Raw genomic sequence first — 25,654 nt, 5'->3', positions numbered from 1 at the left:
TCAGGGAATATTATGTTGAATGAAGGATCCATTACAAGGACAACAGGCAACTTGAATCACTATTATACACACAGAGAGCCAGGATTAGTAAACATACTGGAAGGGGGGGGTGTTGGTTTTCTCTTCCCATAACAGGTGTGAAAAGCCCAGCTTTGATTCACTAGCGCGCTTTTCCATAAATGACTCCTGGTGACAGCAGTGCCTTAAGATCCTGTCTCCTCCCTGCCCTTGTGCTCTGTTATTCTCGCCCCTGTGAATCCTCCTGCACTGCCAACAAAAAGAGCAGATGCACGTGGAAAAATAGCCCAGTTCTGTGAGCTGTTCTTCAGACTGCCCCCTGCTCCAGCTGCCAAAGCAGCCCGGCAAACCTTTGTGTGATGATGTGACTCAACCAGCACTAACGGCCTCCGAACCTACCTGTCACCACCTCCATGCCACCTTGACAATCTCACTTCAAAAGCAGAGACTGCAGTATTTGGGGGACAAAATATCTTGCATCAGGCAGTGAGTTCTTTTTGACAGAATAAGACAAATTCACATTTTCCTAATCTCTGCACTACCTGGACTTAGCTTTCAGTGTTCTTGCCAGCACTGCAGCCCACGATACTCCCTAACACTCTTTAGATGTTAAAAGGAGTTGCAAAAGGCAGAGGTGACACATTTATCTTCAGGTACTTAAGAAGTAGCCCTGATTCACAAAACTCCACACCAGTAAGCAGCTTTTGTTGAATGCAAGGCAGGCTGTTGTATCTGGGAGATTTCTGGAAGTCAGGCCACTCAACAGGGGGTTTAAATATGAAGGTGGAAGAACAATGTCAGACAGCTCTTCTGAAAGTGTCAACAGCTTGGCTCTCAACTGGCAAATCTGCCAAGGCAGAACACTAGCAGCAGACGTGGCAAAAAGGAAACTGAGAACGTGATGAGACAGGAAGCCCTCTACTCAGACTGGCAAGCTGAGCCCAGGTGCCACCAATGCCCAGCCTCACACTGAGCAACCAAGGCACTTTGTCAGCACATCCCTGGACGGACATGTGGCACATTTTAGACATGGAAAGTAGGGCTGGTAGCAGTCACCAGGCTTTCCTTTTCTACCCTTGGGAGTTTTCATTGATCGCCCAGATACCAATTCTTTAGCTAACAGAGCTACAGAATGTATTCACAGGGATGGTTCACAAAACCTTATTTTTTAAGAACCCAAAATGGTTTAAAGTGTTTAACATAACTCTCCAGAAAGAAAAAAATATGACAGGCTGAGAATGACAGGACTGGAAACCAACGTGATCTGTAACAGGGCTGCTGGATTTATAATTAATGGGAAACTTCCATTGAAATCTGCACAGATGATGCAGATTAACATCCTCTACCTTTCTGCGTTGGGCACTTGTACTTTCCACAGAGACCAAGGACATGAAAGATAGGTTCAAATTGATGCAGCTATCTGTGCGAGAATATGAAACTTGTTTCACTGACGGTTTGCAACCCCCTTTCAGAACCCTGTTCTCTTGAGGGCTTCCCCTTGATACGTAGCTCCAAGAGGCAGAGGTGAAACAACACACAGTCACTCCAGCTCTTCATTTGTACTTGGACCCCTCACTGGGCCCAAGCTTCTGGAAATGCTGGGCCTGGGAAAAACAGTGGAACACTAATGCCCAGTGACTCCTGTGGCAAAGACAGTATTGTCAAGTGGGCAGATTCAGCTGGAGCTCTCCATCAGTACGATCCCAGATGTAGGGTTCCTGATGGCAGGAAGTTCACCAGGGCAGAGGTCATGCTGGAGGAGGTTTGGCCTCCAGCCAGCATCATCCGAGTTGCAACAAAAACTGAACAGGAAGGGGATGTGAAGAGAGCATCCTCCAGCTTCTCTGACTCCGTGCCTCTCCTGGATTTAATTATTTAGCATAGTTTTGTCGCCAGCTGAAAAACATTTTTTTCTTTCACATCTTCCCCTTGAAATAGTTGCAATTCCTGGACAATATTAAAACAACTTACCACAGCAAAGGACAGGAATATTCAAAGCAAAGCAATATCTCCCTGCAGGCACCTCTCCAGGCTTCCAGCTGGGAAACCCAGGTGAAACTGCAGTAAAAGACAGCTCTTTATGCAGTCCTTGTGGCTGTGCCCTCCTGCTTGATGTAGCCCAGACTGATAATATGAGTTTAATCAAGGCCTTGAATCAACCAGATGCAAGCCTGTGGTCGGTGCTGATCTCTTAATATTCATTGAAGGATTAATTAAAGGAAGAAAAAGTTTACATTTATTCTAGAAAGACACCACTCTCCATCCTGTAATCTTGTATGCTTCCCTTGGCTCAAGCATACCACCCTCAACAACAGAGAAAGTTTGCAAATACAGGATTATGGGATGTTGAATCTTACAAATGGTGTAGCTGAGAACAACCGAGCTCACTTCTACACCTTGTTGCCCTGTTGTCTCACAAACTGATAGGTGAACCTCAAAAAATTCTTGAGCTTGATCCATGTGGGTTGGTCAAACCCCAGGACTCTCCAATAAGCAACTGACTGAAGGAATGGCAAAACCAACACCCCCAACATGACAGAACTCATGAGACTGAAGGAATGGCAAATACTCTTCAGAGTGCCTAACTATGGCAGACCAGGGTATTATCGCATATAACTCCGTACTGTAAATTACTGCTCACAAAGCATATCTTGTGGACAAAACCACCATACATTCATCCTTATCTTCATGCAAAGTCGACAGCTCTACCTAAACCACTGTTTATTCAAGCTAACTAGCACTGGTATGAACTTGAAAATGGGTTAGACTGATAGGGTATATGAAATGAACGCAACCATGGTAGTATTCTCTCAGTGCAGTGAAAAGCAGTTAAGGGAAACAAACTTTTAAATAACTTAGCTATGTCAATTTGAGGATGTCTCTCCATGCCTTACATTTCGAATTGGGTAGAAAAGTTCTGAGATTTCATTCAGCCTAATCTTACTCTGCAGAGAGCACAGACTCGCCTGTGTAATGTCTCTGTACCTGACCCAGTACACCTTGCATATTGCTTGTGATCCCAGCCAGAACAGAAAAGATGAGCAAAAGTTAAAAATAAACAAACACAGACTCGCTACCGGAACATTTGTGAACTATGTAGTTTGGCCAAGGGCCAAGTAACTTTCTAAGTTTTTTGCATATTATACACTTGTATCCTGATCCCTTCCTGAGATAGTACATGGTTCTGTTTCTTTTTACTTTCAGCTTTTATATCATTATTAGCAATTGCTGAAATGCCACCTTGTATACTGGACAGGTGTGATGGTATCTTCTCCCAGCTGTACCATGTTTGTACTAGCATCAAACAACTGACTTAGTCTAAGCCAGATGCATCTTTCCTTGTCTGAGAGTAGGACTCCCAGAACGTTAGTTTTAACCACTAGGGATTGACCGTTACCTCTTTTCAGGCCTTCTTCTTTCATTTGTTTCAAAGGGGATGGACCAAACTCCTCCTCCACAGGTCGGAACATCCTCTTGACCAGGACACTGCTACTAGAAAACATACAACAGGGGCCATGTCATGGAAAACTGTGCTCCCACCAACAGGGAAGAGACAACAGCAGCAGTTATGACTCAAAGTACAAAGGTACTCAAGCAAAAACCCTGCTAGCTACTCAAGTAACAGATCAGAAATTGCATGGATTTAGCTTTTGATGCATATCTGAACAATCCAAGCCTCTCAAGTTGCCTAGACTGGCTCGGACAGGTGACATGAAATAATACATCCAGTGTGACATATGATTTAGAAAACACTGAAGATTCTTAACTGTTTAAATACATACTTAGGCACTGGAAGAGTTGGTGAGGAAGAAGCATCTGAGCAAAGAGGTGAACTCACATTTATATATACATTCACCTCTTTTGGGAGAAGTGCATTTTGCATTCTCTCTTTTTGGAGAGAGCCTTAGAAAACACCAAAAGCATTTCTAAAGTCCAAGGCCACACAGCACAGTGAGTTTCAGAAGGAGTAACATCTGGAGCCCACCAGCATACACCATCCAGCCCAAAGCTGTGACAGGCCCTGCCAGGGAGCTGAGGGCTCATAGCATGACGGCCATGAGAGAGCTAAGATTTATGTGGTTGGTGCAATAACACCTTTTGTTGCTCAAATTCCACCGTGAGCCTTATGAAGTACACCAGCTTCACAGAAGGAACAGAAAGGACCTCATGTTTTGAAATCAATGCTAGCTGTTGGTGTTCATCCACCACCAACCACAGTCCACCTTTTGCGACCATCAATGAGTTCAGCTGTCTGTCTTCAAACTCTCAGATTGGAGTGTGCTCCCTTGAGATTCAACCAACTTAGAGAAGTATGAGGGATGCACGCCTCACAGTTAATACTGACTGAACTTCAGCCACACATGTTCAAGTCTGTATTTTGTGACTCTATTTTAGAGACTTTCTGTAATTCTTCCAGTCCCTCCAAAGCCAGACAGTGAGCATTCCCATTTCCAGTCTTCTCCCTTCCCAGTATCTCCCATTCTCTTTCCTCTCTCTTCTGATATTGGGGTGTTTTCTCTGCATTTGCTCTATTTGTCACATACACACGAGTGCTGTTAAACAGCTTCCAGGAATGTGAGCGAATTTTAGTGCTTCATTAAACAGTTCATGGTTTTATGATTATTTGAAGACCATTACATAAAAGGCTCTTTATTATCAAATATATTGCCCTAACCTTGTGTTGAACCTAACAGTGCTTCAAATTGTTTTACATGGAAATGTAAGAAAAAATAGTTATAAAAAGAAGTCAGTTCACGTAAAGGAAAAGGAAGCTGCTATACATTAAACTTTCTCTCTACCATTTCTACAGAAATTATTCACCCATCATTAGTGATGAGAGAACACGAGGGAAGGGGGGAGTGGGATCAGTTTTATTTTGCATTTTTATGCCTGCTTTCTGGGAATTTGCACTGCTAACTGCAAAGCTGATGAAACAATAAATGTCTTACCCTTCTCTCTCATCATCTGTATTATAGTAAACCTAGAAGGAGAGAAAAAGAATTATTCCAAGAATTATTCTGACACATGCTCAACAAAGTAACTTCAAATGGGAGAAAAGACAAATGGTCTGCGGTTCTTCATCTGTTAAAAATCCATCCTCTATGAAAAACACACATCTCCAGTTCTAATTTTGGTCACAATAAAGTGCAGCTTTGAAAAACTGCTGTTGAATATTATCTATTTGAAATATATCAAAGTATTCTGACAGATGTTGTCCTCTCCCCTGGTTTAGATAATTTTTCCAGTCATTTTACAATTTTCTAAATCAGATCACTAATCATTCAAATTATCCTTAATATGATTTAAGCCACAACACTCAAAAGCTTTTTGTATGTATTTAATACTGTCTGAAAACCTAATTAAACAATCAGGACCAATATTAAACCACAGGCCAAATCAAAATGCAATTGCTAATGGTACAGATGATCTTTTTGCACAGGCTGTGGGCAGAAGAACAAGTCCAGATCACAGTTTTGTATAAATCAGCATAGCTCACACTCAGTGGGACCAGATTTACAGCAGCAGCAAATATGGCCAACGGTAGCAGTGGAGGTATAAAATCACAGCCCATGACAGAAGGCTTTACACAACAGTCAGCCAAATTCCTCATCAGATGCCTGCAGTGTGGGTCTGTACCAAGAAGAACACCCGTATTTCAGCTGCTGAACTACTGAGTCAGCTTGGGGTGAAGGCAGGGCATTGGAGCCCTGACGAGATGCAGCACACATTTGGCTGTCACTTGAAGGTTTGACTTCTGAGCCTGTACAATTAGTATAGGTTAGTACTCAGAGGTGTGTGTCAAGCTGAACTCTACAGTATCTGAAATGCATTTTAAGTCCAGGAGCTACAAAACACTGTCACAATAACCCGCTCTAATACTAGCCAGTATGCAATACAATTTTAAAAGCTCAGGCTAGCAAGAACACTGATATTACAACTTACAGAGCAGAAGACAGGGCTGAACATTGCCTAAAACATCTTCCAGCTATTTGGAAAATTATTTACAGAATTGCATACACTGAAGAATGCTTCCACCTTCTTCTGTTATGAGACAAATCCACACTCTGTTTTGAAAGCCATGAGGACAGAAGGTGCCGGCACTGATACGTCTTTCCAATTTGGGAGAGCGAGTCAGTGACAGCTGTGATTGCAATGTCTGCACTCTGTGCTCTGCCCTACCACAATCCTCTCAGCTTTACAATAAATAACAATTCAAACTCAGTATCAGTTAATCTTCATTATTTTAATATTTTGCAGTGAGATGTCTGTAAAGTTTCATCATCTACTATTTATCTTTATAAACACATACAGAAAGGTCTCATTCCACTTCCTGAGAAGCTAATAAATAACAAGCTCATTATTTAAAAAACACTGTCAGAGCTGACCTGAAAATTCAGGTTTGCAATTTCCCACCAAGTAATAAAGTAGGTCTTAAAAAGTCAGGTCAGCAGACTTCCTCATACTTACTGGTGATAATGATTCCATGACTTCAGCACTAAGCCAATACTAAATATGTGTTATTATGCATCAGTATGATGGAATTTTACTTCCCATAATATACTGTATACTTCCTTCTAAAGAACTGCCTCATCTCTGGGTGATGCCTACAGAGAATGGGCAGTAATGTTTCGTGAGTCTACTCTTCTACAATGAGCTTAGTCTGTTTTTTTTTCAGTCATTCCAGACAGGGAGATCTCTTCTGCCACCAGGTGGCACTTCATCTCATCAAGACAAATTGAGCATTCAGAAAAACAGACTTCTAGTCACAAATCATACTTCTAGTTCAAAATTCTTGACTGCCTGTTCCACTCCTTACTAGCAAAAGAATGACAAAATCATAACAAACACAAAATAGTCTGTTATTAATGAAGTATAAATTTCCTTTTTGGTCACCCAAAACTAAGAAAGGCATTTGTCTCTTGCAAGCTGTATTATTCACCAAGAGCTGCATTTACCAAAACCAAGAGCTGAAACAAGCAACCGCCAGTAACAGTGCTTTGTATTTATACAATCTGCCCCAGAGCACATGCAGTTGGATGGCAGGTGGGTACCTGCTTGTCCCATTATTACTTCTTACCTGTCCAGTTCTTTGTAGGTTTCCGAAGTGAACATCTGGTATGAAGAGAACTGGCTGGGAATCCAGGTCAGTCATTGTTTTGAAGAAGGTTATATCACTCTTTTTTTGCAGAGGGAGTGCACTCAGCTTTCCTTCAGCTGCTGGGAGGATCACAAAGTAATGCAGCTATGAGAGATGGCATGCAAAGCATGACTTAGCCCAAAACAGAGAGGCCCATCTTACTCACAGTTATTACAGGAGGCTTGGGATGCTTGGCCTTTGCCTTTCTTCCTATTCTGCTTCCTTTCTTCATCTCGAATTTTCCTTTCTGCTCCCTGATGCAAAAAAGACAACCCAAATATATTATTAGCCTAAGAGGAACAAACCACTGAGAGCATCATGCCCTGCCATCAAAAATGCCCAAATGGAGACTGGTTATCCCATTACAGCTAAATGCAGCCAGGCTGTTGGAGAATGTGGAAGGTCAGCCCACTCTGTATTAAGCACCTATATCTGAAACTTGGGCTGGCACATCCAGTAGTCCCCAGGGTTGAAGTCAGGAAGAAGAATAAACCCGTGTGTATCACTGCTGCTGGTGTGGAGGAGATGGGACCAATGGCTTTGGCAGCATGAGGTCTGGAGGAGGCCTGTTGCCAACACCCAGCACAAAGGGCTTCGTGCACCTAGCACCTCAGCAAAGGATGGAGCGCTCAGGCCACATAGTTCATGTGTGTACATAAAGCACCTGCAGGATTGCTGTCATCTTAGAAAAACTCTATGCTAAGCTTTTCCCTAAACTTCCCTCCACCCACCTTGTTTGGGGGCAGGATTGCTTTAATGCTGGTCAGCTCTATAAAGTCCTTTGAGATTTGCCAGTGCAAGAACACTACACCAACAGCTTGTTTGCAGTGCAAAGGCTCATTACAGAAACATACAGGCATTTCAAACAGGGAGAAGCCGTGGAGAAACTGGAAAGCATCACAGCATTACCCTATTAGGTCCTAGGAACTCCTGGGAAGTTGCAGGCCCTTGTTGTGTAAATACTTTCTTGATAAGTTTAGAAAATAAAAGTTGTTATTGATATAAAAAGCAGTAACACCTCCTTTGATGTTCTCCTCATTTACCTTACAAATATGAATACAGTTATCCTGTGAACTGTATTAAAGATCCATATGCTCCCAGACAGTCAGCATGCAAAACTTAAGGATTTTTCACAAATTAAAATCAGAAGTTTCTTTAAAAGAAAGCCAAAAATATTCACTCAAGAAGACAAAATTCACACATTAGCCAATGAACCAAGCTCAAAAAGGATTAAAGACAGTATCTACTCCTGGCTTTGATCTATCAATGACTTTCCAAAGGAAGAGTGGAGTAAGAAACATCCATTTAAAAAACATGAAGGTGTCTAGCAGAAACACTGCCTTCAAACCCAGGCCCCAGCCCAGTTCTCATAGAGATCAGCCACAGGTGTTGCATGAACTCCAAGAGATTCAGAGCTCTGCCCTTACCAGAATTGCTTACAAGGCTTCCTGCTCTTTGACAAAGGCAAAAATATGCCCCACTGCCCGTGTCCAGAAGGCCTCAGCCCCACCCCTCAGTGTCACAGCTGACTGCTCACAGGTGTTGGGATGGACTTTGAAAGCCATTTTTTTTCACACGGCAGTAAGCAGCTCTTTCAGGAGAGCAGAAGCTGAGGAGGACTCGGCTTTTTATACACAATAAAGAATGTATGTTTTCAGATTTTCCTTGATTGCCTCTTTAACTATGAGCCCAGGAAAGTATGGCAGCTTTGTCCTCACATGCAGAAGATGAGACATCCAAGTCCCCTGTGGGACAGGCAGCCCAAGCGGGGCAGCCCTCCCTGCCTACCAGTACTCATTGGTGTCACAGCCACTTCAGCAACACAGTGACTGTGATTCCTGAGAAGCCAACAAGCTGAGACTTGTCAACAGACTTGAAGCCTGTTGACATAAATGGAAAGGTTCTCACTAAAAATGCTGGATAAGATAGGGAAGTGCTTGGCAGTTTAAAAGATTTGCGTAATATAATTCACTGACACCACCATTAGGAGGCACAGTGGGAGGTGAGACAGGCTGGAACTGCTTCTGGACCCCCAAAACCACCTGCTGGCCATTCTGAGCAAGGAGCAGCCTATAAGGCACTGTGCAGGGCCAGCCAAGCTTGCATAATGTGTGTCCTTGCTACAGATGCTGAGCCAATGGATCACAACAGGATTTTTGCATACCAGTGTTTTTGCTGGACCATTCTCACAGCTGAGCATATCACGTATCTAATAAATCAGAACTTGCACATCAGGACAGAATAAGAAATAACCCTGTCATAGGGGACTATAAATCAGGCTCTGACCAGTCAAACTACTTAAGGAGTCTTTCATTTTTCATTGACGTCTGGAATGTGGACAGTGCAACTAGTTCTACCATCAACAATTAGCAAAACCCAGCCCACGAATTTCAGCTGATTCAAAATATGTTGTTGTTTTTTCCCCCCAATCTTCAATTCCTCTAAGGTTATGTCTTGCAAGGTGTGAAGCACTCTAGCTCCAGCCCAGCAAAGCCTTTACCATTGTACAAATCACTCCCATCACCACCACAAAGCTCACATGTACACCTTTTTCTAGATTAAAGCCAAAGAATTCCACACCTGGTAGGACAGACCCATAGACTCCAGCTTTTTTCTCTCTACAGCTGAGGACTAGCAGGTAATTACAGTTGCTCAGTACCCTTTACCAATCCACTTGCTTTACTACTACCTGAATTGAAGACAAGACGGTAGGCAGTGCATATATTCAAAATGACATGTAGTCTTTCAGAGTAAGGAAAACAAGATCAATTTATTTTACTTTGGAGTGTTACAGTATTTGCTCAATCAAGTGCTTCTGCTTCTTTTTAGCAGAGCTAATCACATACAGAAAATCAGAATGTCCCTGAATTACTAGTTCCTTCACACTCAGAGGCTAAAGCATCTTGCAATATATAAATAGGGCTGGCAGCAAGTTTCCTTGACAACATACTTAAGGAATAAAAATTATATTCTCTTAATGTAGCATAAGAGATCTGCATGTGATAAAAAAGACCTCGCAGGCAAAGCAGATTAGCACTGAGAAAACAAGATGTGCACTGTAACAGCTGCTTTCAAGACCATCTACTAGAAAATAAACACGGAAAAAAGACTGGAGAAGGAATAGGGAACAAAAATGATTACAACATTTGCAGCCCTTATCTGCATACATTTATGTTACATACAGAATACATTGGATCTGTTATGGCTTTCTAGTTTAAATGTAAAAGAATAGTAAATTTCAGTAAGTGCTCAAGTGAAGGCTAATGGACAGAAAATATGTGCTACTTAGCTAGATGTAGTTCTTTTTCTTCAGAGGCACTCTTTCCACAGCGTGTATGCTATGTTTCAGCTGAAGGACGTAGTTTATCAGCAGTGTTTTCCTTAAAACCTACACACATCTACCTGTGATTTAACTAGGATAAACACGTCTACTGCTCTGAAAGAGGCACCACAGCTGCAGACAGACCATTAATAAAAACAGTCAGAAACAGACATATTTCTGCGTTTCAAACTATGATACATTTCAGCACTTCAGTGGGAGGAATTTACTGTGCAGTTCCCCTAATGCAGATAATTTTAATAAATCGAGCACTTTTCTTATCAGCTTCTCTTCGTGGCTGTCAGACCGGGGAATAAAGGTGCAATTCAGACTTTTAAAATGTATCAAATGATTATATGTTTGCTGCTGTTTACAGTTACTCCACAGTATTTTTTTAATTAATCGTGACAAAGATTTGGACAAAAAATTGTCTTTGCTGTGTTGCCCTTACCACAGAGGCACTGAGTCCTGTCATTCACTAGAGGGCGAGTACAGGACTTGGAGGAGCGACCCCTCGCCCAGCACCATGTCAACCAGTGCCAGGATACATTCTGGCACCCTGGAAAAGATGGCGATGTCCAGCCCCACCAGCTGTCTTCTGCTGAGTGCAGCGTGCAGTTGTGAGATACACAGGATGGTTCCCATGTGGGCAGGAGTGCAATCGCCACGCTGAGCTGGCACTGGAGTTTTGATTCTCCAACCATGTACTGACTCACAAAAGCATAATGGTAAGCTGATGTCGGTAAAGATAGAGCAGTGTAAAGTGAGAGGAGAACTGGGCTTCAGTGTTCCAAGTGCCAACGAACACAAGTTGTCATATGAATTGACCTAGATAATTTTCATTCATTTTTATATACTTAATTCATTTTCAGCCTTGCATTAAGTTAAAAAGCTTTGTGTGTGTGTGTATGCATGTATACATTTATTTTATATAGATACACATCTCATTATCAATACCCTTGAGCCCTCCAGTTCCCAGTTTCAATAGTTTTGATATGCATAATGCTTTAACTACCCCAGTGATCCCTTCTTCTACTTTGAGACAGATTTGATTAGAAGTCTTAACATTAATTTCCTGCTTCCTCATCTGGATGTTTGAAGTACCAATTAAGCCAATAGATGCAATGAACATGTATTATTCAAAATCTCCACCAGTTGTGTCTGCGGGTCACCCTTGATGGGTTTGTGCTCTGAATTTCCTTCCTTTCTTTTAATAATTCAATTTTTTTCTAATTGCTTTTCAAAAACAGGTAGATGAAAATCTTGCTACTTTGATATTTACGGAGCTTTTAATATCTATCTGTAGCTTCAAATCTCTAAATATTTGACATTCAAAGTTACAATTAAAAGCGTAACACTTAGACTGCAAGACCTCGGTGCATACATTTACATTCATTACTTTCAATTTTTTTTTACTCCAGTAATACAACTGACCAATTAGCCCTCAAGATCCTGTTGTCAAGACAGCAAGAACAGAGCTAACTGAAAAAGGGGAAGGAGCAGTAGCAGAGACGTGGAACAGCTGAACTCCTGCCCTTACCATTATAAAGTTAATGCCATGTATTGCCAGGGGCAAGGCCTTTTGCCTTTCTGTTCCCATCTGTAAGATAGGAAGACTAATTTGGATAAATTTCCAAGTCACATAAACAGATGCAAGCTCCTGAATCCCTGAACCTTGACGAGAATCCAGGCATCAACCCTCCCCTGGAAGATCCTTCCCAGCAAGGATGCCAGGTGTTAAACATAAATGAAACGTAGTCATGCTGTATATTTAAGAATCGTCATCACAGAGATAACATTTCAGAGCAACTGTTTCTACCTGGTGATATAAACAGCTCACCATGGCACTGTCAGACTCATTAAAATGTGATCTATGTTCTGATATTGAAAAGTATCCCACCAAACTTTACCAATACCTACAAAGGAACGAGGAAAACCATTGTAAAGGAATAAAATATGCAAAAGAAATGAGCAAGAAACAAAAGATATTGAAACAATCTGAGAATGTTTAACATACTTTTTGTAGTTGGTTTTTAATAAGAAAATTCTAGCAATGAAAAGCTTCATTCAAGCTCTCAGAATAACTGTTTGTAATCAAGCAGTAAAGAAACCATCAGTTACATCACTGGGACTTTCTAATGTGTCATTAAAGACAAATTAGCAAACCTTTATTGAATAAAACATTTCTCTATCACAGACCTCTCCACAAAGTTGTCGATCCTGACTGTTAGAAATAGAAGGTATAACACCATCAGAATGGCACTTGCATAAGCCTATGGTCAGTGTTGACTTTTCAAGCAGAGCTGCACCTTAGTGCATTCTGTGTCGATTTTGATGTTCATGTGCCATGACCTATAGTATGCTGTCCCTGCACAGTCCAACTATTGCTCACAAGCCAAAGAATCAGGGCCAAAGAGGCTGCAAAGCTGGAAAATAACTGGGTGAAAACCTCCTAGATTCATGATACAGCTGGTCCAAATTCTACCAAGAAACATAATTCACTGGGGAGAAAAACTTTTCATTAGATCTAAAATACTGCAATAATAACAAACTGTCAAATGTGGTGCCTCCTTTATTCATGGTAATTGTACATACCACTTACCTTATCACAAAAAACCTTGATCTGGCAGTAAGCTCGGTGGATGGGTTTATTGCTGCGGTTGTTGTAGCTGTATGTATCTATCTGAATCATCAAAGGAAGCCCCTTCACACCTTTTTGAGAGGAGAAGTCTGTGCTCAAGCAATTCACTGTGATGAAAATCTGTGTGACAGAGAGATTATGTTAAATGAGGTGCAAACAACCACTAAACTTCTGGAAACAAATAGGGAAGAGCAGATCTCCCCCTCCCCCCAAAAAATTAATTCAGACAGTATCTCCATTCTGACAACTCACACATTTGTGAGCTGTCCTAAGTCAAGCAAAAATGCTCCCACGTTGAGAAAGAGGGGATTTTTAAGGCATGTATCAATGCTTTAGTTTGGTTCAGTTCCCGTCTGAGGTGAATCACTTGATTGCCCCAACTTACCATGCCTTGGTTCAAAGAGCCAGTGTGCATAAACTGGATTCTTTCGGGAAGAGTCAGAGCAGAAGTGATCCAGGAGCACACCCCAGATGCTCCAGCTGCTAATGGCTGCTCAGTTTGTGGGAATTGAGTAAAGATAATCTAAGATAAAACCTCCTAAAATATGTCTCACGTGGATGTCGGGTCTTTAGCCCTGACTTGTTCCACCCTACAAGCCTGCTTGGTACGTTTATACTATTTGTTAACACAGACACAATGAGATAACCTTAAATTGTCCTTTCCAGCCATCTTCGGGTCTGACATCTTTGTTCTTCTGACATCTCACAACTGACATTCAGTGTGGCCAAGCAAAAATCCTACACTTTTTCAAAGATTCTTTCCATGCTCCTTAACACCAGTACTCTTTCCTCCATCCCATTAACAGATAGTCCTAATCTTCACTCCAGTGGTCCTTCACAGCCTCTCTTCGGTGTCCAAAAAGCATCTTTTCTTCTCTGTCAAACTGGGAAAAAGCACCTCAAACATTTCTAATGCTACTTCCTACCTCTTCTCAGAAGCCCACCACTGCCATGAAGCATCTATAAAACCTGACGATGCTTTTGATCCCTGGCAAACTCTGCCTGTCTGTCCTTCAGAAACCTGTCTCATGCTTTCCTATTACACACGCTTATGTCTGCAGATAACCAGTAGTTATCTCCTGCTTTCTAAAACATACAACGGGGTAAGAACTATTGCTTCTGCCTTATATTCAAACAGAACCTGGCAGAAGGGTCTCCCACCTCCAAGTCTATATTGGTGTAAAGAAAGCTGCTAATGTGATCTGCATTATCACTAAGATCTTTCAGTCAGAGCAGTATGCATGAAATATGAGAGATGAAACTGTACTAAAAAAAGCAATTGTTCTTCCCAGGGAGGAATTTGTGCTTTACATAGGAATTTTTAGCAGTTTTGTGTTAAAATGATTCTACTTTCCACTTGTGCTTAGTTTAAAACGAAACAAAACAAAACACACACACACACACACACACAAAGCACTGGAAGTATGAAAAAGGACAGGAAAAACTGTCAGTGTGCATTCCCTGAGCCATATCGATGTGCAGCTGCTCCAGCAGGATGAGCACAGTGAGAAGGGCTCCTGAACACTGCGAATGCACGCCCTGCCTGGCAGAGGTGAGGCCAAAGGCCCCCAGGGTCTGGGAGGACTCAAGAATGAAGGAGGTCTTCCCCCTCGACTATAAACAGTGCAAAAACCCAAAACGAAGGAACAAAATGCAAACATCCCCAAAAGAAAGGTGAGCTCAGAATAAAGGTCTCTGGTGCAACTGGTGGAGGATACTTTACCCTAATGGCAGAAGGTACATTACAGGCAGGCAGGTTTTTATGATGGAGCCAGAGCAGCTTGTTTGCCTGACTGAGCTAATAGCACCTCTGCATTTCTGCTTCAGATGGTATCGCAGAGCTGCATTTACAAATGAAATAGTTGAACTTTAACTGTGGGGAGAGGAGGGAGGTGGGGAAGGGCCCTAGGTGAAACTCTGATTTTGAAACTGATAGCATTATTTCTGTTTCAAATTACAACTTGGTCTCCTCCAGATCCAAAGGTAAGTGTGGATATGGGTGCATATGCCTTTGAAATACGATGGCCTGAGTTTTCATTTGCCTTGAGACTCCTTTACGGCATCAAGGCAGTGCTTTAAAATGCGTGTGAACACAGAGCACTGGAATGAGGTCTGGCATGAAACAATCCGGCCCTGCTATGCTTTAGCACATACTTCTACAGAGGGATTTTCCAAACCGTACGTTAAAGTGTGAGGGGACAAATAGGCTTTACATCCACCACTCCTACTGCACACTCAGCCAAAAAGGCAAAGAAAGGCCTTGTCACACCTTCATCTACCACATCCTCCACGTGTCACCTCTCCCACTGCCTCCAGGCATACAGAGCACAGTAGGAGCGATGGGGCAAGGCAGACTTTATGGCTTTGAGAGTCCTCATATAGTGGATTACTCATAATGAATAATAGATCGGCGCTGTGAGATTCAATATCCTCATCGTGACACCACAGTACATCAGGAGCTCTCTGAGGAGCAATGATAACTGTAGCACGAAGTGTGCAAGAAGAGTACACTACTTTCTGTCATATCATTTGTGCCTCACGGAAAGACAGATGGATTCAAATTAACACATATCATTTATTGCTGGAAAATTTTTCTCTTCCCTCACCATCTACTAGCTTACCTTTAGGGCACAACACTGAGTGAGGGCTTGGAAAGGGGAGGGGGGATGCAGAGGGAAGGGGAAGCTGACAGAAGTCGTGTTACTTGAATGAAGTATTCTTGCTGCCCCCTATACTTATCCCTCCTCTCGCCCCCCAGTGCAGCCCCTTCCACCAGCTCATAGTGAGCCAAGCAGCACAGCACGTGGCCCCATAGGCAGCCTCAAGCAGGGGAAGGCCCACCTCAGCTCTGGGGAGGCACGAAGCTCTCAGAGCCTTCCTGCTCTGGCCTGCTGCATGGCAGGGTTACATGGTTAGAGAGCGTAGAGTTCAGTAGAACCGACACTAGCAGAAGTAGCAATCACTGCTTTGTTTTCTCCAGAGCCCTGTCTACACTTGAGTTAGAACTATTTTAATGGGTGCGACTATGGTTGTACCTGAATTCATTTACAAACTTTTATTTTTCTCCTTTGCAAATTGGATTTTAGCAATGTGTTGCTATCAGGAACAGGTTTGGGTTGTCACTATAGTGATGTCTTTTTTACAATGTCAGCATATCTGTGATTAGAGCAATTAATGATAGAGTTCCTCCCATCAAGTTTCCAGCTCAGACATGCCATTAGCAATGAAAAACTAATTTGGAGAAACATTTGGTGCCTGAGAAAGCTTCAAAAATGGCCTAAGATAACGACAACTCTTCTGACTGTAAAAGAGAATGCCTAAAAAACGCACTCTCTTTTGAGAAAGGAGCTCCACCACATGCAGCTGTTATTATATGAATTACTGGCTGTTTGTTAAACACTGCAGTGTAATTAGTGATGTACAAGACACAAATACAGTAACCTGCCTTCTGAGCAAGGCTCAGAAATGCATTTCCCCTTTTATCATTTAATCCAGCCAACGTGACTCCTGCTGTGGTCTCTCGGTTTACACACTTTAAAGGTCTGCAGTTACGAAATCTCTAATATAAATCTTTTATTACTATTTACATTTCTGACTTCCATCAACTCAGAAAGAGCCATGGGCACAAGGGAGGGAAGAGTGTTATCCACAGAACCAGAAACTTTAAGCAATTTCTCTACTGAATACTAACGATGCATAGAAGCTATGCCTGGTGACTGGTCTCTGCAAAATCCTAATGGCCCTGTTTTAAAAGGGTCCATCCCTCCAGACTGTAACAAGAAGAGGTTAAACGACTTGTCTCTTTAATTACTAACATCAATCCCATCGTTCCTCCTATATACAAAAACTGTGGTTTTATAGTTTCTCCTGCCAGCCGTTACCTTATAAATCCCATACAAAGGCAAGATCTTTGTTTTATTTCAATACAAATGTCTCTAGCAAATGTTTACACTGCTCTTTTGAAGCTTCCTCAATCCACACCACACCCCAGCAACTACATAAAAATGCCATTTGCTTTGAATCCCAGATGCATACTTACTGAACCATTTGTCTACAGTGAAATTTCAACATTATTTGCTAGCATGGGTTAACTTGTCTTTAGCATAAGGAGAGATGCTATGGGATGCAGGTTAGTGGGCAATATTGGTGGTAGCTGGATGGTTGGACTAGAAGATCTTAGAGGTCTTTTCCAACCTCAGTGATTCAATGCTCGATGTTTAGATATGTTTGCATGCTTAAATATATATATATAGTAAAGATATATATGCACATTTACACACATAGATATGATTTATCAAAGCAGATGACAAGTATAATACTACATAATTCCTGGTACTAATTCCTCCCCAAAAAATAGATTTTTCTCCAGCCTTCAAATTTTGAGAATAAGAAAATATTAACTTCTCCTCTACTAATCAAAGCCTTTGCACTTCAGCAACAGGGAGCATCACACTCGCAGGCTCTCATCCCAATGGGAAATTTCAACCACCTGGATGTCTGCTGGGTAAGCAAAACGGTACACTGCATGCAATTCAGGAGACTTCTGGAGTCCGTTGAGGATAACTTTCTGATCCAGGTACTGGATAGGCCAAACAGAGAAGAAGCATTACTGGACTTAGTGCTCACCAATGCAGATGAACTCATTTAAGAGGTTAAGATTGGAGGCAGCGTGGGCTGCAGCAACCGCACCCTGGCTGAGCTTGTGATCTCGAGGAATATGGGCCTGGCAAAGAGCAAAGTCAGGATGAGGAACTTTAGAAGAGTGAACTTCTAGGTCCTCTGGTAAACTGTCCCTGGGGGAGCAAAATCCCTCCCACTGTGAGTGAAGAGTGTATTCGGGACCATCTGGTCAGACTTAATGTGTACAAATCTATCGGGTTGGACAACATGTATACTGGAGTCCTGGAGGAACTGGCTGATGTGGTTGCCAAGCCACTTTCCATCTTGTATGAAGATTCATGACTCTCAGGCAAAGTCCACACGGACTGGAAAAAAGGAGATATTACTCTAATTTTAAAGAAAGTAAAAAGGAAGATCCAGGAAACTACAGGCTGGTAGCCTCATGTCTGTGCCTGGGAAGACCATGGAACAGATCCTCCTGGAAGCTATGGTAAGGCATATGCGAGACAAGGGGGTGATCTGAGACAGCCAGCATGGCTTCACCAAGGGCAGATCATGCCTGATCAATTTGGCAGCCTTCTATGATGGGGTAACAGCACCACTGGGCAAGGTAAGATCGTTTGATGTCATCTACCTGGACTTTTGAAGGCCTCTGACATGGTACCACACTATGTCCTTATCTCTAAATTGAAGATAGATGGATTTGAAGAGGACTGAATATTCAGTGGATAAGGAATCGGTTGGATGATTGCAGCCAGAGAGTTGTGGTCAACAGCTCTATGTCTCTGTGTAGCCAGCAGGGCGGGGGAAGGAAGGGACTGCCCCTCTCTGCTCTGCCCTCACGAGGCCCCACCTGCAGTACTGCATCCAAGTCTGGGGCCCCCACCAGAAGAAAGATGTGGAGTTGTTGGAATGGGTCCAAAGGAGACCCACAGAGATGATCAGAGGGCTGCCACACCTCTCCTATGGAGAAAGGCTGAGAGAGCCGGGGTTGTTCAACTGGGAGAAGAGGATGCTCCAGGGAGACCTCATTGGGGCCTTTCAGTACTTAAAGGGACCTTACATGAAAATAAAAAGAGATAAAAAGATAAAATGTCACTGATTTTTTACATGGTCTGATAGAGACAGGACAACAAGAATGGTTTTGAACTAAAAGAGGGGAAGTTTAGATTAGATGTTAAAGGGAAATTGGAGAGTGATGAGGCACTAGCACAGGCTGCCCAGGGAAGTTGTGGATACCCCATCTGTTCAAGGCCAGGTTGGATGGGGCCTCAGGAAGCCTGGCCTAGCGGGTGGCAATCCTGTCCACAGCACAGAGGTTGGAACTAGATGGTCTTTAAAGTCCCTTCCAGCCTAAGACATTCTATAATTTTAAGATTTTTTTTCCTACATATTCCTACTGATGTTGAAGATATATGATCTGTCACATTACAAATTGCTGCTACAGACTGTGCTGTTTTATCAACTTCATTTTATCCCTGCACCCACTGGAATCATAGCTCACTGCAGTCCACGATGTCTATGAACCCAATCCTGCAAATCACTCACTCATTGGAAACACAGCTTATTGCTGTATCCATCAGCTGTGCCAAAAGTCATTAAATAACTGGAAAGGTTCCCAGGGGCTTCACCATGTTTTGGATTAAGGATCTACATTTCAGTACACCTGCACAGCACACAACTACCAAAAACTATGTGCCAGCACCTACATGAAAAATATATCCACCAATATATCTGTTTACTGCATGTCCAAGTTGGATGTCTTTGCACAAATCAGTAAGTTCTTGCTACCACTGAAAAGTATTCTTTATCTGCTTTAAGTGAGTTTTTTTCACCAACTGTCCACTAAATTCACACCTCAGAATTAAAGGTTGAAAAAGCACTGTCCAGAAAAATATACCAATAATGTAGTGTTTCAAAGGTTACATCAACCTAACCATTTTAAATTAGAAAAGTATTAATCAGAAAGAAGGTATATCTCAAAGAGTCAGTATGATTTACTACAAAAATAACCTCATTTTGCTAGGGGTGTTCTGCTTCTTAATTACCTTCCTTGCAAACTACATTCTGCCAGCAATAAAACTGCAAGCGGGCAGAGGTATGTCTATCAAAAAGCAAGCTGAGCTCTCTGTTCAAAAGCCTCCACTAAAACTTTGTCAAGCAGCCAAATACTGCAGCAAAACCTTTGGTACAGCAACAGCAAGGCAACTACCTCCCTCTCAGCATATCATAAAAAGACTTTTAAGAGATGGTGAAATTAGTCAGCCAGTTCTTGTTAACTGCTGTTTGTTTCCTCACCTTCCTTTAAAGAATTATTTTTAAAATAACAAACATGGTACTCAGGTTCAGCTAAAGGGAACCAACAAATCACTGTGCCCATAAATGCTGAGTACTTGCATACATAAGTAAATATATAAGTGAAACAAAGATGGACCATGCAAAAAATATTCTTTACTTCCTATCGTTGTTTCCTTATCGCACAGTATTTCTGTCTCAAAGAAGAGTCTGAAAGCTGTAGATCCTTCACTTCCCCATATCCCAAGTCTAAACCATAAGCCCCACAGTAACCTCTAGAAAGAGGTTACCTCTTCTAGAAAGAGGCAATACCCCAGCTCCTTCCACGCTGCTGAGACAACAGAGAGACCTCTGCCTGAATTCATTAAACACACATTTCTTCACTTAAGATGCAACTGAGACGCTGCCTTATAACTCCTAAGCAGACTGACTGCTAACAGGCAAATTCTGGTTGTCGCTCTCATCGTGTGGGATTTCTAGGAGGAAGGTACAAGTCAGCCTGAGTGTGGGAGGAGAAAAATATCTGGCTTTAAATCAGCTGCCCTCCAGGTGGAGCACTGAGAAATCTGATGCTTGAGGTAGGTCTTCCCAGATACAGGATTTGGTCTCCCAGGAGCGGGGATATTTGGCTAGGTGACTTCTGTTCCTCCTGTTTGATGTTTTAAGATCACTCCCTTGTGCAGTTCCAAAGTCTGCTCTATTTTTTTATTTCTTCCTGGGCCAGTAGAGCGCTTCATCACATCGCATCTCGGAGGCCCTGGAAAGAACTGCTCTGTGCTGCTTTTGTCTGACTCAGAAGAGAAAGGTCTTTGTGCCTGTGAGGTTACCTTTAATCTGGAAATTGTAGTGAAAAGGGAAAACAACACTGAGCAGAAACAATGGAGCCAGTTTAAAGATCATCATTCAAAATGCTTAAGCAAGGAGAGTCTGTAATTAGGGCTTGAAATTCTTCATCTCTCTTGGATGAGGTAATTGCTGGAGAAAAATCTGCTTTCAGTGACGTGACTCCAAGTCCATACTTTTCAAACACTGCAGGGGGATCCTATGGGAATCCCCAGACTGACTGCAGTTGGTTATTTTATTAAAGTCTCCAACAAGAGCATGCATGTTTGTACACGTACATGTACAAGGGAAACTTCAGCACAGGATGACGACAAGCTTACTGCTACAACCTGATTTATGCTTGATAACTAAATAATGTAATGAATCCTCTCACTTTTATCAAGGCTTTTGCAGTTCAAGCACCTAAAAGATTAAGTATCTGATAACCACCCCTCAAAATAAAAAAGCATAAGCCAATACGCATTGTAATCACTGTTTCCTGCAGAAATGCAAATGGCTCTCTCAAATTTTACTCGACACTTTTTTACTCCAGCAACAATAAGAGTCATTGTTTTAAAATCCTCCCATGTTATATTTCAGTGATCATAGTGAGAGCTGTGTTCTGAGTGTTTTGGCAGCCGAGGAAGGAACAAACGGTGCAATATTAGAACAAAATGGCAGAGGATAATACCTGACATCAGTGGATGTAGCTTTCTCAATTCTAGACCAACACAGTTTCCTGATAAATCTGGAGGCTGCAAATGCAAATGTATTTAGAAACAGACAGCCAGGCAATGGGATGGTGATCACTTGTGGGGTGAAGAGATGGCACTGCCATGCTTTAGCCCTGTTAGTGCTTCCGTGAAGGTCCTTATGAAAGTCAATCATATTGGAAATCCCAAATGAACTGCTGCATTTGCTGGCATAATGAGCACATGCACACAATGGTCATATGTTTTGACTGGAGGACAATGTACCTCTGTATTTTGAAATGGAATCACACAGTAGGGGAGTGTCTAGGGCGGTGAAAATGTAATCACCACGCGAGTAAATACAGCATTATTAGCAACTGGGCCAAGTACAACTGTTCATAAAGGTTACCTTCTGAAAGAGCAAGGTGGTTTTCAGAACTACCGTCTTTTCTTTACGTAGTGCTCTGTTCTTACAAAATTTACATTGGCAATGAAAATCCCTGTTAGTACAGAGCTCAGCACCTTCAGTCAGCAGGTCAGGATAGTGAGTGTTAGTGCAACCACACTGCATTTTCTGCAGTCTCACAAGGATGACACTGCTCTGTTAGAAATTCAGTGGGAAACTGTGCATGAAGATGTCTCTACTTGAGAGATCCTTAGCACACCTTGAATGTTGGGCACTTTGTATTACAGAATCATAGAATGGCCTGAGTAGGAAGGGACCTCTAGGATCATCAAGTTCCAACTCATCTGCCACAGGCAGGGTTAAACACAAAAACAGTATCAGGAGTTTGCTCTGCTTGACAGTATCATCAATTTAGTATGTCCCTGAGAGTCTTGCAATAACTCCATTCATTTTACACAGCCTAATTTCCCTTGCTGTTTGCTTTCTGGAGGAAAACTTGTTCTTATAATTACCTGCAGCTTTTCATTCCTCCTGCACTAGTCCATGCAGCTGAAACACTCTACTACTCTTTGGATGCCTTATCTATAGGGCACTTAATAATATGCTTTGCTGGTCTGGTTTACAGGTTCACTGTAGTGGTCACAATCCTGAATGCAGGGTATTTGACCATTAAAAACAAAACAAAACAAAACAAAACACAATGCATCAGTCCTTAAAAATATGCTCATTCCCAATTGCAAGAATGGTCTGTGTAACACTATCAAAATATGTAGACACAAGGAAAACCAGACCAGCTTACAGAATATTGATTATTGGAGATGCTAAAAGCGTAGAAAGGAAGATGATCATTTAGAGAAAGGATAAATGTACATTTTGTTTGACACTGACTTTGCAAGTAGGAAAAATAACTTTTAATGTTTCTCAGGCTGGATATATTTTAAATGGAAAATCACTATGAGGCCAATGCAAGAAACAGCTCTGAGAGCTCTGCAGGTTTTTCTCCTAACTACATCTCCCTTTACTTGACAGTGAAACAGGTCTGAACACAACATTATCCTGACGGATCTGACAAACCATCTTCCCTCTTCTGGATGGCCAGAATCTCTCTGGTCAGAGAGAGAAAGACCATTTGATTGGCTTTGAGACCTCCACCTTTCCTTCCCTTCTTATTCTCCTTGTTTAATAGGAGAGAAGTGCATCAGTGACTGTGGATGGATGATACTTACAAAGGGATATCATCTGCATGGATTTTCCTTACCTTTGCCTCCTCGTTGACATCCCAAGTAAAGGACACAGCATTGAAGGCGATTTCTTCAATATTCCCGATGGTATTAAAACTCTCTTTGTAATCAGCTGTAAGAAATAACAAAGTCTCACAAAAAAGCTTTGAACTTTCTCTTTTACAGTTCATAGTACAACTACAGAACAGCCCTTTGCTTGTTCAGCTGGGTTTTCTGTTGCATCAGAACTATCTACTGTATTATTTACATCAAGTTATTAAAAAGTCTAATTGCAAAGAGGTAATATATTGTAACTTGAGTATATTACTTGCTACTGTTCTTGCAAAATACTGCTTCTTCTAAGAAGAACCTGTGATTGTAGTGGGAAAGAGTGGGTGCATTCATTATCTTGGTGAGGGAAGGCCCAAGAATTCAAAATTAACTAGAAGTTATTAAAACATTTAAAAGGATTGTTTAAGGCTTGCTATAAATAAATGGCCTCATGGTAAATCCTAAAGAAGCTTTCTAACAAGCTAACAGCAGTGCACTTTTCTTACTCAACAGTTTCAGCTTTCCCAAGAATTACTGCTCTGGGTGCTGCATCTCTACTAAAACAAAACAAAGATCCTTTCTGCAAAGTATGTACGATACTAAAATAGACAACAAAAAATCTAAAAGATGTACTGTCTGAATACAATTGTCTGCATCCTCTCCTCGCTTACTTCCAAGTGGCAGTTATGTTATATTACCAACTAAGCGGCTTTACAGAAGGAATAAAAAGCAAGAGGGAGGGAGTCTGAATTTCAAAGATGACCAAAAAAATTAAATAATAATAATAAACAAAACCAAACAGCAACAGTGAGAAAAGCATCTAAGGAAGAAATTTGCCACTCTTTAATCGAAAACAAAGATAAGTCCCCTTTTGTGTTCCCTTTGCGAGTTAAACACACTTTGTTCTCTTTGATGGCAGATTAAGAGAAAGATCCTGTTTGTAAAGAGGTAATGTCTGCTCCATTAAGGGAACCTCCAGATTAGGTAAAAAAAATGCTTCAACCTTCTCTGGGATCCACACATTTCCTCAGAATCCCTTGAGGGCTTTAATCACTCAGTGCTGAGGAGCTGAAGTTGCATAACCTGGCAGTTCCAATCACTCTAACATTTACCCAAATCTATGCTTCAGAAGCATGCTGATTCTTAGCTTTGTATTCAGTTACATAAAGGATATTTTTGTATTCTACACATGGAATGTATTTCTCAAGTAGTTTCAAAATTAATTTCCTTTGCCCTTCCAAAAATGAACTGTTGGTCTCTAAAAACAATGTATAGGTAATAACTATTTTAAAAACATTTATTACAAGAATACTGTTGCAAGGAAAATGATTTAACACATGGGAGTCATTCAACTACCATACTTTCTCTCATCTGAAGTGCTGGCATTTCAGTGAGCAAGTGAAACTGCCTGAGATCCACCAGTGATTTTGGATATGGTGAGAATTCACGGCTCTGACCACAGGCATAGCATAAAATATTCGTTTATGCAGCAACTGCGTATTGAGTCTGGGAGGTCTGAAGTGTTCTTCATTCCCATCGTGAACTCAGATCCCCTTTCTAACCAAAGTCATTGGCTTCAGTATCTAAAGTCAGTGTGGGAATGCAAATGAGAGGAATTAGAAGACACATCAGTAGTTTAATATTCATGTGCACACATCCACCCACCCCGTAAATTTATGATTCACCAGAAAGTGTCTCGTGCAACTGACTGCTGTATATGGGCGGGCTGTGTAGGTGCGCTTTGGAAAGACATGAACAAGATGTCTTGTAAAGACACATGTTTTCTTCTCATAAAAGGCTGTCAGAGCAGAGCATCTCACCAGCCCTTCTCTTCCTTCACAATACACGCCTGCTTCCTCAACTGGCACACACAAATCCCATGGACTGTGTATGTGACACACATGCTGCTTGAAAGTAGAATTCCCTCCCATTTCCTTCAATGTGCAGACAAGCAAAGGAAAATCCTCAGTAGATTAAGAAAGCATTTACACCCAAGGATATTTGAAAGTTATTAGCGTGACTACAATTTTCCTCTTCTATTGCTATGAGTTACCAGAAACAGAAAATTGAGGTTCTTCAGTATGAAAGAAAACAGCTCTACAGGAATTATTTCCTATTTTGGTGGGTAAGCTGAGTTTGAAATAATGACAAATTTCAACATTAACGGCTAATATCTGTCATGTGTTCCATACCATTGTAGTAGCTTTTTTTTTTATTGAGCACATAAATAATACAATATCTCCCAGAAAATACATAGGTAAAACTCTGGAGCACAGATAATCTCAACCTACAGCTTCCATAATCACTGTTTATGTTCATGTTGGAAGCTGCTCCGGTATTTGTCAATTTACAGTACTTACTCTGATTTGATGTAGTCTAATATTGTATTCTTTATTCATTTCATATTAAAAGAGATCCAACGTCATAGCACA

The 25,654-nt window shown here is 41.6% G+C and overlaps 1 protein-coding gene across 10 annotated transcripts in view; it reads right to left on the bottom strand.

The window, feature by feature from the left end:
- GRHL2 (grainyhead like transcription factor 2) overlaps positions 1–25,654 on the bottom strand; it is a 65,603-nt gene that overhangs the window by 11,807 nt on the left and 28,142 nt on the right. For 4 of the 10 annotated variants that reach the window (XM_004939981.5, XM_046937966.1, XM_427063.8 and 1 more), the window contains 6 exons: positions 23,210–23,304; positions 13,078–13,236; positions 7,323–7,410; positions 7,097–7,236; positions 4,968–4,999; positions 3,416–3,510 (listed from right to left, as the gene is read on the bottom strand). In XM_004939981.5, the coding sequence (XP_004940038.1) occupies positions 3,416–3,510; positions 4,968–4,999; positions 7,097–7,236; positions 7,323–7,410; positions 13,078–13,236; positions 23,210–23,304 (609 nt within the window). The remainder of the gene's footprint in view (positions 1–3,415; positions 3,511–4,967; positions 5,000–7,096; positions 7,237–7,322; positions 7,411–13,077; positions 13,237–23,209; positions 23,305–25,654) is intronic. The other 6 variants (XM_040696371.2, XM_004939980.5, XM_046937962.1 and 3 more) reach the window with 3 other exon arrangements.

Source organism: Gallus gallus, chromosome 2 (genome assembly GCF_016699485.2).
Source record: "Gallus gallus isolate bGalGal1 chromosome 2, bGalGal1.mat.broiler.GRCg7b, whole genome shotgun sequence".
Classification (NCBI taxonomy): Eukaryota; Metazoa; Chordata; class Aves; order Galliformes; family Phasianidae; genus Gallus; species Gallus gallus.
Note: the sequence above shows the minus strand (reverse complement) of the source record. Positions and strands in the feature narration are given on the sequence as shown.